The sequence below is a fragment of the Halyomorpha halys genome, unplaced genomic scaffold (genome assembly GCF_000696795.3).
Source record: "Halyomorpha halys isolate HHAL.00 unplaced genomic scaffold, Hhal_1.1 Scaffold987.1, whole genome shotgun sequence".
Lineage (NCBI taxonomy): Eukaryota > Metazoa > Arthropoda > Insecta > Hemiptera > Pentatomidae > Halyomorpha > Halyomorpha halys.
In genome coordinates this window covers 309779-326097 of record NW_027108701.1, presented here as the reverse complement: position 1 = coordinate 326097, position 16319 = coordinate 309779, and the positions used below count along the sequence as shown (strand labels likewise).

The window sequence follows — 16319 nt, the reverse complement described above, 5'->3', positions numbered from 1 at the left end:
GTATCCAATAAGCAAATTGGACGATAGGTTGACGGGTCCTCCAGTCTTCCCTTACTCTTTGGAATGAGTACGAGACGCTGTCTTTTCCAAGGTTTCGGAATTGAGCCTTCACGAATGCACGAATTGAAGAGATCGATGAAAAGATCCGGTCGTTTCCTTAGAGCCACCTTCAGAGCTACATTAGGAATTCCATCCAATCCTGGTGCCTTGCCACGTTTTAGGTCCGAGGCGATGTCCTCTATCTCTTCCTGCGTGACAGGGGGCTGTCTTTAACTATGAGGGGGGCACCTTTGAGATATTTTCTAAACAACTTTGGGTTATAATAAGTTACCGAATTGTTAAATATTCATCTGCAGTATAATAACGGCATTCCGAAATTCGGTACTCCAAACACACCAGTATTTCGAACGGTTGTAAAAAAAATTTTTTTTTTTTACCTTTTCTTTAGAAAACTATGTAATAAAACATTTGTTTCTCAAAATAACTTATATTTCTTTATAAGTCCCAAATTTCGGACAATCTTAACACAATTTTAGAACTGAATCAATTTTTTTTTTTAATATTCATTTATTGCTATTTACAACTGTACATTATAATACATTTAGTAAATCTGATCTCAGTTAAATTGGAGTGTTACAGGCGTGTAGAGAAACTACCCATTGGCAGCACTCTAATGACGTTTTTCATTAGCAGGTCTCGTGGCCATCTTCTTTTCAGGCGCCTCGGAGGATTGTCAGGAATGGAAGGTTTGAAACTAGTGGGTTTGGGTGGCTAGGGATTTTATAATGTAAGGAGTGATATCTGGTTCGGGCTAGATCGGTTAGATGTGGAACGTTAAGGTCTTTATGAATTTTATTTGTAACAAAATAAGGAGTACTAAGGATTTTGAATTGCAATGATTGGATACGAGAGAAATTCGAAGGTTTAGTGAAGCCCCAAAGCTCAACTCCGTATGTCCAGATTTTGTAATGAATTGGAAGTTTAGACCATTTGTTCAGTTTCCTGCCTTTTAAGTCTTGTGTGAGGATTCCAGGTTAGTCGTTTTTTCAGATGTGGTCCAAGGTACCGGATCTGTTCGACAGGGGTAAGATCAACATTATTAAAGGAGACTGTTGGGCAGTCAGTAGGTTTACGACGAAGGGTAAAGGTGATTTGATGGGATTTGTTTGTACTGTAATAAGAAATGATTTTCAGCTTCAGTTGCGTCGCATAACGGTGCGAACGTAAACAAAAACATTTTAAAATGGATTTTATTTAAAAAAGCGCTTGTGTTCGGATATTTCTGTTGAATCATTATTAGTTTTCTGTTTATTATTAATTTTTTTTTAACTTCAGAAAGCAAAAAAGAAAAGTTATATATAATGACCGATTTGTTTTTCATCATTTTCCATGATTAAAAAAATATATATATAATTTTTGACAAGTTACATTGTTTTTATATGCAACATATTATTTCTACAAATACTAACAAAATCACTTGTGAATGACGATGCAAAAAATTAGCGAACGAATGTGTGTTAAGGGGAAGACAGAGTTGGGCAAAAATTAGCTATAGCTAAAATTGTCATGGATACAAGATTAATCAATGGTTCATTCATGAAAAGGGTCGTAGGCATGGCAATTTTAGCTATTAGTTTCTACTACAGCTAAATTTTGCCCATCTCTGGGGGCCCATCTACGTTAATTTGATAATCGGGCTATAAAGATACAGAATGCTGAATTTATTTATGGGTTCAGAAAGATCTGTAACGCATAGATCTGTTGAAAAACTGCACAAGAAACATTTGAGCTGTAGGAAAGAAAAAAAAATTAATATAAATATATTAATTTTATATTTTTAGTTTATTTTCAGTATGTTCACACTTCTTATTCCTTGGACTTTTGTATGTAGATATTTATACATATATGAATGAATTCACATATGAGTAAGACTACATGTGTGAAACCTCTCTCTAAAAAAAAAAAATTAGGATAGGCCATTAGACTGTAGTGAATAAAAGAATCTTGGTTAAAATGATATGGAAATTTTAAATATAAGGAGATGATTGAAGAACACAAATAAGCAAAAACTTATTTATTAGTGATAACGTTTCGACCAGAATTTCGGGCCTTCATCAGGTCTAAGAACAAAATAATAAATAATTATAATGAATACGAGGTAACCACTAATCATAGTTATCTTGTTCTTAGCCCTGACAAAGACTTGAAATCTGGCCGAAACTTTGGCAATAATAAATAAGTTTCTATTTATTTTTGTTCTTCACTTACCATACCCCAACATCAACTTCTCATATATATTATCCATGGTTAACTATCTACTCTTCATCATGGACATTTTTAAAGAAGAATTAAATTTTACAAACATTTTTTTTATGTTGCACAATTTGGAAAATAAATCGTTTGTAAAAATGTTCTCCACCCAGTGAATATTATCTATTCAGATGTGTGTGAATTGTTGCATCATGGCCACTAGTTGAGATTACATCATGATATCAGTAAAGTTTGTTGTTTTTCATTATAATGCATTTATTAGTGAAAAGAATAAAAATTATCCATGAGTATTGTCTGTGCATAAAAAAATAAAATAAAAACAGTTTGAAACAATCAAGAGAAAAAAAGAATTGAATCATTTTCCCAGTGGTACAGGAAACAGATGGGCTTCACTGCTGACGTAATATGACGTCATTGTTTTTTTCCATTCAAGATAGTTTTTGTCATGGGAGTTGTCCATAATATTAAACGTGAACTGTATTTATAGATCACAAATATCCTCTATACATATATTGAATACTTTAAATAAATAAGGAGTTTAGTTTAATATTTTGTTTAGAAGTCATGAATACTCTATGTAGATAATAATTAGCCGGCTACTGTTGAGGAACAACACTTTTATTTGTTAACATGTTCATACCGTTACCCAAAGGAACCCAGAAAGGGCTGTTATGTATTACACAACCGTGAAAGGTTCAATCACCGAATTCTTTGATGAAAAATTTAGTGCTTTGATAAAAGTATGTAATTTTGCAAACGTGCCATAAAGCTATGGATATAGTTTTCTTAGGTTTAAAAAAAAGTTTCTAGTATACGTAAATAGGGTTTTGTACATCCCCTTCTCTGCCATTTTTCTGGAGGAGGGTTACACTACATTTTAATCAAAACTTTTGTCAGATGTATAGGTTGTATATATATTCTGTACATAATTATACATTTAGTAAATTTGATGTATGTTATTATAGAGTGATACAGGCGTGTTGAGAATCTACCCATTGGTTGCACTCTAATGAAGTTCTTACATTAGCAGTTCTCATAGCCTCCATCTTTTCAGGCGCCTTGGTGGATTGTCAGGAATGGAAGAGGAAGCAAGGTTAGGAACTACTAGGTTTAGATAGTTGGAGAGTTTATAATGGAAGAAATGAGTTCAAGCTAGATCGGTTACATATGGAACATTAAGGTCTTTATGTATGATTTTATTTGTGCCAAAGTAAGGAGCATTGAGGATTTTACGAAGGATTTTGGATTGCAATGATTGGATACGAGAGGAATTCGAAGGTTTAGTGAAGCCCCAAAGCTCAACTCCCTTATTACAGTCATGTTGTAGATCAGTCTTTTGTAATGAATTGTAAATTTAGACCGTTTGTCTAGTAACTACTGTAATAGTCGAAATCGACGTCCAGTTTCCGAAGGGTATTGTTGATTTTATGGGATATATTTTAATTCTCCAATTACGACACCATTCTTCGAGGACTGCGATATGGGATTGGAGAGTTTGGGATGCAATCAAAAGGTTATTATTAACTGCGAGTACATATGTGTCATCGGCATACGTGAAGAGGATAGTGTTATAGTGTTAGGTTTATGTGTCAGCTGTATAGACAGCGTAGATGATATGACCGAGAATACTACCTTGAGGAACACCAGCAGATTGAAAATAGAGGGATGAATAGGAACCATTGTGGTTTACTTGGAATAATCTATCGATGAGAAAGGAACGGATGATGAGAAAGTATATGAGTGCAAGGAATTTATGAATTAGTGAATTTATTTGGTAAAATATGATGAAAACCGCTTCTCCTACGAAATTAAGCGCCATAAACTACTTTATTACACATCAAACTAGCATTATTATGAGTGTTAATAGACATCTGTACGTGTGATTCCTAAGAACATCTTTCAGAACATTTTCATAGAAAGTTGCTACTTAAAAAACTATATCTCGGGAAATATTGAACATAAACAACTCTATAAGTGCTCATATTTTAGCAAATCTATTCTATCCACCAGCAAAGCGGACCCTCCCCGCTCACCATATTACTAACGCGCACTTGGCGCCTTCGACTCTCCACATATCGTGGACATTAAATATACTCCGTAAAATACCTTGGGGTAAAAAAAACAGAGGAGGGTACGAAAAAAAAAAAATACTCAACCTTAAATGGTGCCGTTTTAGATTTTCAATTTGTGTAGGTAATTTTAGAGATATGGAGCTCTGAATGAAAAATTAAGTTTTTTTTAACGTTTTGTAACAGCCGCCATTTTTCATTTCCCTAACAAACATAGCAGGCTTATCAATTTTGATAGGTAATAGTACATAGCTTTAATTAAAATAATCGAAAATTAGGGTGAAATAATTGATTTTCATAATCGACCTTATCGTATAGGTTACCACCAGGAGGTGTCATAATCCTATTCTCTTTCTAAACAAAATGACGCTAAGGGGTGGGGAATTGGCCACGCCCCTTGAAGGCAACTTTACCTTGTAGTTAATAAGGATTTCGCACATTAATTTAATTATCTGTTACACCGTTCATTTAATCGCAAATGTGGAGAGGACAGAAGTTGTAATCAAAGTTATTTCCAATAATATGGTACATTTGTTAGAAAAATCCATTAAGTCGTTCTCGATAAATTCGAGACTCTTTATCTGTTATGTTCAGATTCATTTCAATGTGAGTATTAAGGGTATTAAAATATATTTATTGTTTTAAAAAGTAAGGAGTGAATATAAAATTGAATTAACTTTGTAAATTTTTCAATTGATGTTTGATTAAAATAAATTTTTCTTTCTGATTTAATAGAGATTTAGAAGGTTAGCAAGTCTTCCATCTCACTTCTGCGTCATTCTTCAAAACCAGTAACCACTTTTCCTCTTTTCCCGTAATTCTATTTTTAGAGCTACTGTTGCTTTTATGGTTCCTATTTCCTTGAAGCATTTTGTTCACTCGTTATTTCTTCCCGAACCTTCACCCTCATGGGTATAATGAGAGAAAACCTTTCTTATCTTTCCTGTTATAATATTGTTTGCTTATACTATTGATTCCTGAAACTCCTTATTTGTGCTCATAATTATCTCAAAGTATCTTTGCAAAACTTGGATAACGTGGAATATAAATATTTTCTCATTTATCACAGTTATCGATAGATCAGCGGTTCCCTAAGTGGGTGCAGCGTCACCCCCCCCCCTCCCCGGTGCCACAAGCGAATGCCACTTTCTCAAAATATTTCCAAAAAAAAAATATATATATATCAAAATTAAAATGTCAAATATACAGTGCATTCTACCATCTACTTAGCACAGGTTTTCCTTATTTTCTTACAAATTCAACCGTTCTAAATAGAATTATGGCGTCATTTTTGTATATTTTTTTTAGACCGAAAAAGTTGCCGTAGTAAAAAAAGGTTTGGGTACCGTGTAGGCAGTTAATATCCATTAAGCCATAAATAATTTCTTAAATTTTTTTTTAAGTATGTCTCTATGAAACATATCTTTATGAAGTTTTAAAAATAATGATATTGACAATATTCTATTATATTGTTTACTTTTTAGATATACATAAAAAGATGTTTTTGCACCGCAGAAAATAAATGAAACAAATTTATGGTTCATTGTGCAAGCACACTTCTACACTAATAATAGTCCAGAAGCCAAAAAAAGTTAGTTATTTCACCCCAATTTTTGATTAGTTAAATGAATACCATGTGTAATTACTAATCAAAACTGATGAGTCTGCTAAGTATAGGAGGGGGGCGGGAATGGGGGCTGTTGAAATACGTAAAAAAACAATAACAATTAAACCCTAATAAAACATCATTTAAAGAAGAGTAAATTTGCTAAAATCTGAACCTTGAAAGAGCTATTTACGTTCAATAGTTCCCGAGATAAAGTTTTTTTAGATACAACATTGCATAAAAAAAATGCACTGAAACATCAGTAGACAGTCAAATTATTTTGAGAAAATTATATCTCAGGAATCATTAGACGTACAGATGTCTACTAGCACTCTCATTAAAGCTAGTTTCATGTGCTTAATGACGTTTATCCTCGTAGGAGTAGTAGTTTTATTGAATTCACAAAATGTTGATGCAACTATATATCTAACATAAGTTCTTTTTTTATGAAAAGGTACATCTCAGGAATCATTAGACTAACAGATATCTATCACACACTCTAATTAAAGCTAGTTGAATGTACTATAAAGTCTTTATAAAGTTTATCTTCTATAGTTGTAGTTTTTATGCATATAAATATGAATTTTGCATATCAAATGTTTGATAAACAACTAGAAATCAATTTTTTTTGTCAAATATTATAAAAATTACTACTCCTACGAAGATAATTGGCATATACTACTTTGTAGTAAATTAAACTAACTTCAATTTGAGTGCTGCCAGACATCTATACATCTAACGATTCTGAGCTATGGTTTTCCCAAAATAAGTTGACTGATTTTTCGTTATATTGTTCTGAAATGTTGCTTTTTAAAAATCTATATCTCGAGAACTATTGAAAAAAGCTCTATTAATGCTAATATTTTAGCAAATTTACTCTTCTTTAAATGATATTCTATTAGGTTTTCTAGTGTTGTTGGTACCTTTAAAGATATAGAGCTCCGAATGAATAATAAGTTTTCTTTAATGTTTTGAAACAGCCACCATTTCCCGACTCATCAATTTTGACTAGTAACTATACATAGTTTTCATTAAAGTAATAAAAAATTGGGGTGAAATAAGTTAATTTTTGAATAAGAAGTACAATACTGTTTAGCTTTATTAATTCCATGATAAACTAAACGATTAAACTGTTTCAAAATAAAAAAACAAAGTGCAACACAACCAATGTCATTCTTAAATTAGGTTTAGTTAAAGTAAAGTAATAAATTGTTATTGTGAACCTAAATCAACTAATACCTCTGAAAAGAATTCGGATATTTTATTATTTTGGGATTGGATGGGGTTTAGGGTTTCAAATATGGGCATGCCATGGCCTTACCCTCCTAAGCAAAAATGACGTTATGGGCTGGGGATAAAGACCACACCCCTTGAAGGCAATAATTTATTTTAACGAAAACATAAAAATATTAAGTTTGATACAAATGAATAATTTTTTCGGATATAATAGAGAAAATTGTTTATTAAAAAAACAAAAGTAAAAACTATATTTTTTAGCTGTATTTTTACTGAAAACAGTAAAAATTATTTTGAGAATGTTTTCAACAAAAAAGTGACTGAGAATTAATAGTAATTAAAAAAAAAACAATATGAACAACAAAATGTAAGAACGCTTTGTTTAAGTAAGACGCCCCCTCATTTCTGAACAGAAATTCATGATGCCATCTAGTGGCAAAGATAAGCGGTACGAAGCCTGGGCGGCCATCTTGGTCCCCATAACAAAGGGGTTAGAACCAATAGAGTAGCCATCTTGACCTGTACAGCAGAAGAAAAGGACAGAACTCTTCGAAAAGGTCTCTTCTTATAAGTCATGAGGGAGTAAAACCTTACACTCAGGCGAGAGAGGCGGCAGCGGAAGGGGATGCGGAGAAAGAACCAAGAGGGAACCCTTATTTCATCTTCATATTCACACCAGAACCAAGCCTCAAGAATATCAAACAAGTAAAATGTAATGTTTAAATCAATTAATGAAATGAAACCAAAACTATCACTAACAAACTAACCATATTGTTCAAACTGTACAGCAAATTGTTTCAGAAAACTTTAAAGAGAATAGAGGTTATTTCATTTAAAAGCCTATGATATTAATTTATTATAAGTACAGTCCACTCCATCATTACCAGTAAATTACAAGTAGTTCTTTATTCTAACCAGCCATATCAGCATATAAAAATTAGTTTGGGTAATATCCTCCAACTTTTACTCTGGGGAATACCTAAATTAAATACGCTTTCTGTAACTTTGTTTTCTAATAGTTCTACCTAACCATTTCCAGCATACGGGGTGAGGCAGCAACCCTCAACTGTCAAATATAGCGTACCCGATGCCACGCCTACGAAAGGAAAGATCCCGCCTTCTGACGTCACTCGGCCTGGAAGCGTACTCCCTCCATTATATTTCTTCCTCCAATCGCTCCCTTTAAATTCTATTAAGTTACTCGATGAAAAGTTAGACGCTATTTCATACATTTTATAACAATATATGATATATAGTTTGACAGATCGATAAGCTTTATTTAAGAATAACCTGATAGTAAAAGCAGTGACTCACAATATGATCGGAAGAAGCATGAATAATCCCAGACGAAGAGGCACCGGCAATTACCTCCCAACAGGTGTGCAGCTGACTCACTTTGGTCATCCACGATTCAGGTCACACTGTATTTATTCAGATAGGAATGGAGAGAAATAATCGAACTCTATCAGTAACCAACAAAAAAATACTAAAATAGCCGGTTGTTTTTGACACGGGTTTATTTCGAAACTACCTGAGTCCCACTGTTTTATCCGCTTTAGGTTTGTATTCATGTCGCAGGGAAATTAAATGAAAATTCGATCAGATCCTAAGGTAGGCTATCAATTCAAAATAACAACGCTGTGGAATGATTTCCTGAAAGAATGTAAGTGATTTTATCAAATCCCTTGACTGTTTTAATGAGAATATGAAGCTATTTTGTTTAGATATTAAAAGTATTTATTTAGTAAATCATGTTTTATTGAATGTAGAGTAGGTAATACAACAGTCATTGAAACAAACATTAATTACTCGATACTAATTAACAAAAGAAGGAGCTTTTAGAAAACTACTTAAGCTATTTCTTTTAATTTCTAAAAAACAAAATGGATATTTTTTAATTTAATTAATAAATAAAAAGTTTTATTAATTTTTATTAAGTTGATAATTTTTACTAAATAATTAAACAATATGATTTAATAGTCGGGGAGGGGGATGCAGTCAGATGTCGGTACCAATAAAATTTCATTTTTATTATCTCTTAAGCTGAGACTCAGCATTTTTTTTTTTTACCCCTCATTAAAATAAATGAGTATATAGTACATGAAATGTATTATACATTCTTGTACTGACTCTTTTCTCTTTGATTGACTAGTGGCATTATAAAGTGTTGATATCAGTCTAGCTAAAGTGGTATAGTCTAGCTATATCCAAAGGATACGCCATGAAATTAATGGAACGTGAAGGGACCGTTCCGCTTGTTAGACTGCAGAGTCTAAAGCTTCTAAGCCTTCCCTCGTCGAGGACGTCGACTAAGAGGACAGTGTTCTGTCACTTCCCAGGTCTCGGTAGAGGGGCGATATCTCGAAACAGAGGGATATAATAAGCCTTCAATCCATCAAAAAAATTGATGTGCCTGCGACTTAAGAACTCCACAATGCACAATGGGGAATTAGAGCTCTTCACGTATGACTCTATTCTTAGCTCTTTGAAGAGTAGTTCCCCTGACGATTTTTCGAAGAACGGATTCCTGAAAACGCTGCAGTCTGGTCAGCGTTGTTTTGTAGAGCTGTCTCATTAAAGGTGCAACAAACTTCAGGCGTAGTGTAGCCTGCAAGATTTAAGTCGGGCCCCAGCTTGAGCCTCTTCTTGGCATGATTAGAGAATGTAAGGTGGAAGTCCAACGTCACATCAAGGTAGAGAGAAACTCGGCATCTCTAGAACTTTTAAAATATAACTGTGTATATAAGTATGTTAAATATGTATATAAGTGTGTTTTCAGCGTATAAGAGTATATCGAGGCGATACCTCCTTCCGGAGCTAAAATATAATTAGACGTATATCTAGGGAGGAGCAGTCAATTTTTAAAAAATACCTTTTAATTTTTTCTAGAACAACTGTTCTGCATAACGCACCACCGCCCGAAAGACTGATCTGTAAACACCTAATTAGCTTGAAACGTTATTGGTAACCATCAAATTACGCCACGTGGAGTTAAATTCAAATTTAGCATGACTAACCCTTTCTGAAAAGTGACGCCCCAAGATCAACTTTGGAGTAATCATTATACCCAGATATTGATTAGATATTCATTTACTTCGATACTTACTATCGATCCTTAGTTCTATTCTCAAGCAGTTATTGACCCTGCACGAGAAGAGCAGTGCCGAAGGCCGATTAACTTTTCGAATTGGTTCTCCTATCAACCGTTTCATAATGAGGAAACCGGTTTTTCACGAGCATGTCAATCTGCATAACAGGTAAGTTTTGGGCATCTTTTCCTCAAGAATGCAAAGCACCTAATTATTTCACTTTTCATCCGCTAGAGAGATACTTCCCTCCTTCGATTATGAGAACTTCTTTTAAGAAGTTTATTTTAAATGCTTAATCCGTATTGTTATATCACTCTTAGGAGCCTTTGAACGTAGAATAGATAGTACAATAATATGTAGCACGGATTCTGCGAATGCCTGTTCTTCATTTAATACCACATTTGCTCCAAGGTTTGCCATTAGATCTAACGCCTTCGTGTTTATTCCACCATTCAGTTCTTTGGTTATTGATGTTCCAATTATAGTTATTGCGCGTAACAAATCAACATCTCAGTTATTTTTAATCCAATGACAGACTTCTAACAACCTTACCATAATCTTCAGCTCAGTAATATAAATTGAAGGAGTTAACTAGCGAACTCTCCACCAGACACCAGACAGAAAACAGTCTCTTTCAATATTATTGAAATATATAATGACTTTAAAGTATCATAATAAGAACAGTTATTATAGTTATCAGAGATTGGACTGTTTTACTTTCCTTACTATCTCAATAAGGAATGTATTGTAATCGGTTCATATTTTAGATCTGCTGTTAACCGATCTGTCCGTTACTCCGAAACTCCGTAAAACATATCTGGCCATTTAATAGAGAAATAATAATAATAATATATATATTGTTTAAATCAAAACTTTATTTATTGATAAATAATACAATCTGGCACAACGTCGTTGGGCAATAGGTAATAGTAATATAACCGATTACATTCACACCATAATTTTAAAAAATAAATAAATGAAAATGAAATGAGTTCTTGTCTTTTAAGTCTAGTATGTTGGTTCCAGGTGAGTATTTTGTCTGAAGATGAATCCAAAATATCACACTGTGTCGGGTCTGGGTAAAGGAATGTGATATAAAAGAACAGGTGGATAGAAGCTGCGGTGGAGTGTAAAAGTCACATGGATGCATTTTGATTCATTAACTCTTAACTGTCATTGGTTGCACCATAGCTCAATCCGGGTGAGATGTGTTTGGAGATTGGATGTGGCTATTACAGGATCAGAATGGGAGGATAGAATAGCTGTAAAATCGGCAAATGTTACCAAGAACATGTCAGGGTTGATAGGAATGTCAGCGTTGAAAAGGATGTAGAGAACAGGACCCAAGACACTGCCTTGGGGAAGTCCTGCCTCGACCGGATAGATATTTGATGACTCAGAACCAGTGCGAACTCAAATATATTACAAGTCAAATATAATGATTATGATAATGTTATATAGCATTGCAATGGTACTACATATACAGATTTAGAAGAAAATATATTGTAGAAATATGGTCCGGAATGTAGAAATTTCTATTTTTCTGTTGATATAAAAATATGTATTTTGGAGTTTCTCGAGATAGGAATAATTCTTAGTATCGGATTTATCTATTTTTCCTTTTTTCTCCTTTTGTTATTCATACAATTATTTAATATTATAAGAATTTTATAAAATTCGAAATTTAAACCCGGTTAGACTTTTTCAATGAGGATAAAACCTATCTGATAGTAAATACAACTCAATTTCTCATTGATTCACCGATTTTAAACAAAATCTTTAGTGCCGTTTTAGAAAAAAAATCGAAATAATGTTAAAAATCGACCAATTTCGGTCGATTTTAGTGAAAAAGTCGCTGTCACGTTCAAGGCATACACCTCTCCTAAAAAATAATTTCAGTTTTGTACTACTTTTTTTTTCTCATTTTTGACCTTGACTGTTCACACGCGCACACACACAGACCTTTTTGCGATACTTTTTTTAACTCAGAGAACCTCAAAACCTGTGTTTTTGTCGAAAGTGCGAATTCAAAATTTCGCACGCTATAAAAAGCTATATCTCGAGAACTATTGAACTTCAATAGCTCAATTAGGGCTCATATTTTAGCAAATTTACTCAACTTTAAATGATGTTTTATTAGATTTTATTAAACTAATCAAAATTGAGGTGAAATAACTTCTTTTTTTTTCTACCCGGCTCTTGTTCTAACACATTTGCATGCAATCGGGAGAGATCGGGTTTTTCTGATTCGAATCTTATTTTTCATTTTTTTTCCCTCAAGTTATTTGTGAAATTCTTCAATATTTTGTGTTTAACAATTGTTTATTATTGAACTAAATGTACTTTAAAGAAAGATTTTTTTTAATTCGTCATTTAAGCCCTATTTAACTCTTCACTACATATTCCATTAGTTAGTTAATAGGTTAAACTGTTTAACCACTGTGAACAGCCCTGATGAAGCTCTGCAAAGTGGGGCGAAACGTCGGACATTTAATAGTTAAAAACAATTTGTTCTTTTTGGACTGCAACTTTGGCCAATCTTCATATTTTAAGTTATACGGTCAACTATATATATAAAATCATTTATAATCATGAAAGGAATATGGTCCGGGTGCGGTCAAAAAAACTCAAATAGTAGAATATACTATTTATTGAGCCAACGTTTCGCCCCACGTTGCAGGGCTTCGTCAGGGCTAAAAAAGATGCAAACACATAGTTACAAAAGGAAAACAAAAACATAAGTGTAAAATAACAGGGGTATAAAATGTAAAAAAGTAAGTACTTTACTTTACCTTACTTTTAATAACTGTATAAGTATAATTATAAATAAACAAATAACAAGTTGTGCGATGAGTACACAATATTCAGTATAGTCTTCTCACATCTTAAAATTTTATCTTTTTCTCATTAAGCCCTGATAAAGGCACGAAAAGAAATACTTTGATGTTATTTTGTGTGTGAAAACTAATAGTATTAGTTCATAATACAACTACTACTTACAACTACTTAGTACTGACACTAATACTTATTTTTTTCATACTAAGGATGACTATTAGTGATATTACAGGAATTAAAATATACAGTCAGTATAAATAAGTACAACATACTGTCATAAAACATACATTCAGTGTGTCGAATGAAGTACAAATCAGTGTAAATAAATTAAGAAGGAAATCTACAAGCTTAATAGTATTAGTTTGTACTTTATTATGAAACAGGGCCTAGACCATCTTTCTGGGCATTATTACATATAACTAATAGTCTTCCGATTTAAATTTTTGTATAAAATTTGAAATATATGTTACTATTTGATTACCGGCAACATAAATTTTAAAGACTCTAATACCTTAATTGTTTTAATGCAAAGTCTGAATTAATTTAGAAGGATTCTTCTTTGGTTCCTGGACATGGCTTTGTATATATTTTTTTTTTAGGTTTATGAAACAAACGATGATTTAGTACTGAATGATTTAAATAAAAGTTAAATGTTAAAATTATTATATATATACTAATCATTACAAAACTAAAGTATACAGAGTATACTATATATGTATGTATAGTTGACCGTAAAAATTGATATATAGGGAGATGGTCAGGGTTGCGGTCAAAAGAGAAATATTGTAAACTATTTTTATTTCTCTTTTGACCGCAACCCTGACCATCTCCCTATATATACAGAGTATAACTTAATGATTATAAACATTACTTACAATTACAATATGATCTACATTTCTTTGATACAACTAACTCGAAGTTTGTCCCAACACTGAATTGGGAGTGGAACCGAAATGAAGGAAGGTAAATGTGGGCTTATTTTGGTTTTTCCAAAACGTAACTGTTAGTTCTAGATGGTAGTTAGTTCCTTATTTCTCTTTTGTATTTTTTCTAATAATATTTAGTCTTTTTAACTATGTCTTATGTGTTTATGAGATTGAAGTATCATGAATTTCTATTTTGTACATATATTTTTTTTTTTTATAGTAGGAATAAGTAGCAAAACGTCGCCACGATAGAGTTGTCTAATTGGACTGATCCTCAAGATCTCCCAAAAACATTATATGTATTCACAATAAGTTCACTTAATATTACTATAAATAAATTTAACCTAATAATTATTATTATAATAACCTTAACTCACAGGGTCCGGGTTTGTGAATAATCCCAAGAATGATTGTAGAGGGAGGACTTCTGAAAAATAATAACATATATATATAAATTTTCTATAATAAATAAAAATGTAACTTATTATAACGATAAACCTAGTAATTATACATTCAAACACAATGGTAGGTTTTAGTCGTTCAAGATTAGAGATTAACTGATGTAGGCTCACGTAGCTAATTATTTCGTTTTTTTATTTAATAATTAATTACAATTAACAAAAACCGATTAATTAATGTATTTATAATATCTATATATCTTTGCAAAAATAATATACACAAATAATGAACATAAAATATTGGTTTGTCGCAACTGTAATTATTCACTTGTTGCGTTAATTCAATTAACTTGAATATGATGAGTTGATATATTAATAATTCACAACTGGTAAAATATTCTATTAGAACATATTGATCGTGTACAATACTGTCATTCGCTCTGTAATAATATATTCCACTCTAGTCTGAGGCTACGTCTGTGAACTACAGGATATTAGAGGTCATTCAAAATATATGAAAGAGCAAACTACTATTATCGATGTATTAGAATTTAAATTATGCTATCTAAATTACAGCTCTCTGAGATTTAACAGTTGTTACATTTATTACACAAAACTTTTTCACTCTTACTTGACTATTTATTATATCTGGGACATGCAAAAAATCAGTTATTTCACCTCTATTTTCCTACTTTTTATTTTATTTGTACTTATTTATCTTAATACTATACTTAATTATTTTAAAGTAAACTATGTATAATTAATAGTCAAAAATGATAGAAGTTGGTCGGGTGTGCAGTCAGCAAAGAACAACATAAATAAACAAAACAATATTTATTTTATGACGACGTTTCGACCTGAGTTTCAGATCTTCATCAGGGCTAAAGAACAAAAGAGATAACAACAACATTTAGAGAAACATAAAATTGAAAGGAGTAGTATACAAACAAATTTGAAATTATACAAAATATTGAATTGAATCATAAATAATAAAAAATTGATAATTGAGCAGTAAAAAACATTTTTTTGATTGATAATCATGGAATTAGGTGGCAGTAGATTGAAAACAGTGAAAGATGGAATATAATATTATGTAGGTAAGAAGATATGTATAATATAAGATATGTAAGTAGTGTCTAAACAACTGAAAAAACAAATATTGAATATACAAAGTGAACAATATGACCGAAAATGAAATGTAGTGCGTAAGTGACTTATATGTGAATTACAGTGTGAGTATTAACTTATATACCTATAACTATAAATAAGATAGGAAAGGTAGGGAAAAGGTAGAATATAGAGAATTGAAAAAAGAATAATGTAAGAAATATGAGAACGATAGAAGATACAGTCTAGAGGAGAAGGTAAGCTAAAACTGATTGATTTTTAGAAAGGGACACTAGAGTCGGCGACGGACAGACAAAAGATTTGCTAGAAACGTAACTGTCATGAAAGACCGTTAAGACACAACAGTTGATATTAAATAAAATCAGTAATCTACGGTCAACTATCTACACATCAGTAAAAAATTATGAGTTTACCAAGTATAGTAAGGGGGATTTTTTCTTTCGAAACTCCATATCTTTAAAACTATCAACATCACAAGAAAAACTAATAGAACTGTATTTAAAATAGACTAAATTTTCTAAAATATGAGTCTTAATAGAGCTATTTATGTTCAATAGTTAAAGTTCAACAGTATAAAGTAGTTTATAACATTTATCTTCGTTGGACTAGTAGTTTTTTCTTGTTGTTCAGGCAAAATTTTTGATTTTTGAAAAAAATATTTCACGAACCATAAGATATACAGATGTCCAGTTTTCAAATCAGAGCTAGTTTAACGTACTATAAAATAGGATTTGATAATTGATAACTGATTGCTGATCGTT

The 16319-nt window shown here is 32.0% G+C and overlaps 1 protein-coding gene across 3 annotated transcripts in view; it reads right to left on the bottom strand.

The window, feature by feature from the left end:
- Positions 1 to 16319, bottom strand: part of LOC106687590 (uncharacterized) — a 65517-nt gene that overhangs the window by 25482 nt on the left and 23716 nt on the right. For 2 of the 3 annotated variants that reach the window (XR_001344183.2, XM_014431566.2), the window contains exon 2: positions 14410 to 14459. Coding sequence is in view for 1 of the 3 variants with exons in the window: in XM_014431566.2 (XP_014287052.1) it covers positions 14410 to 14459 (50 nt within the window). In the remaining 2 variants the exon portion in view is untranslated. Of the gene's footprint in view, positions 1 to 14399; positions 14460 to 16319 lie in introns of all 3 variants that reach the window. The other variant, XR_001344182.2, reaches the window with a different exon arrangement.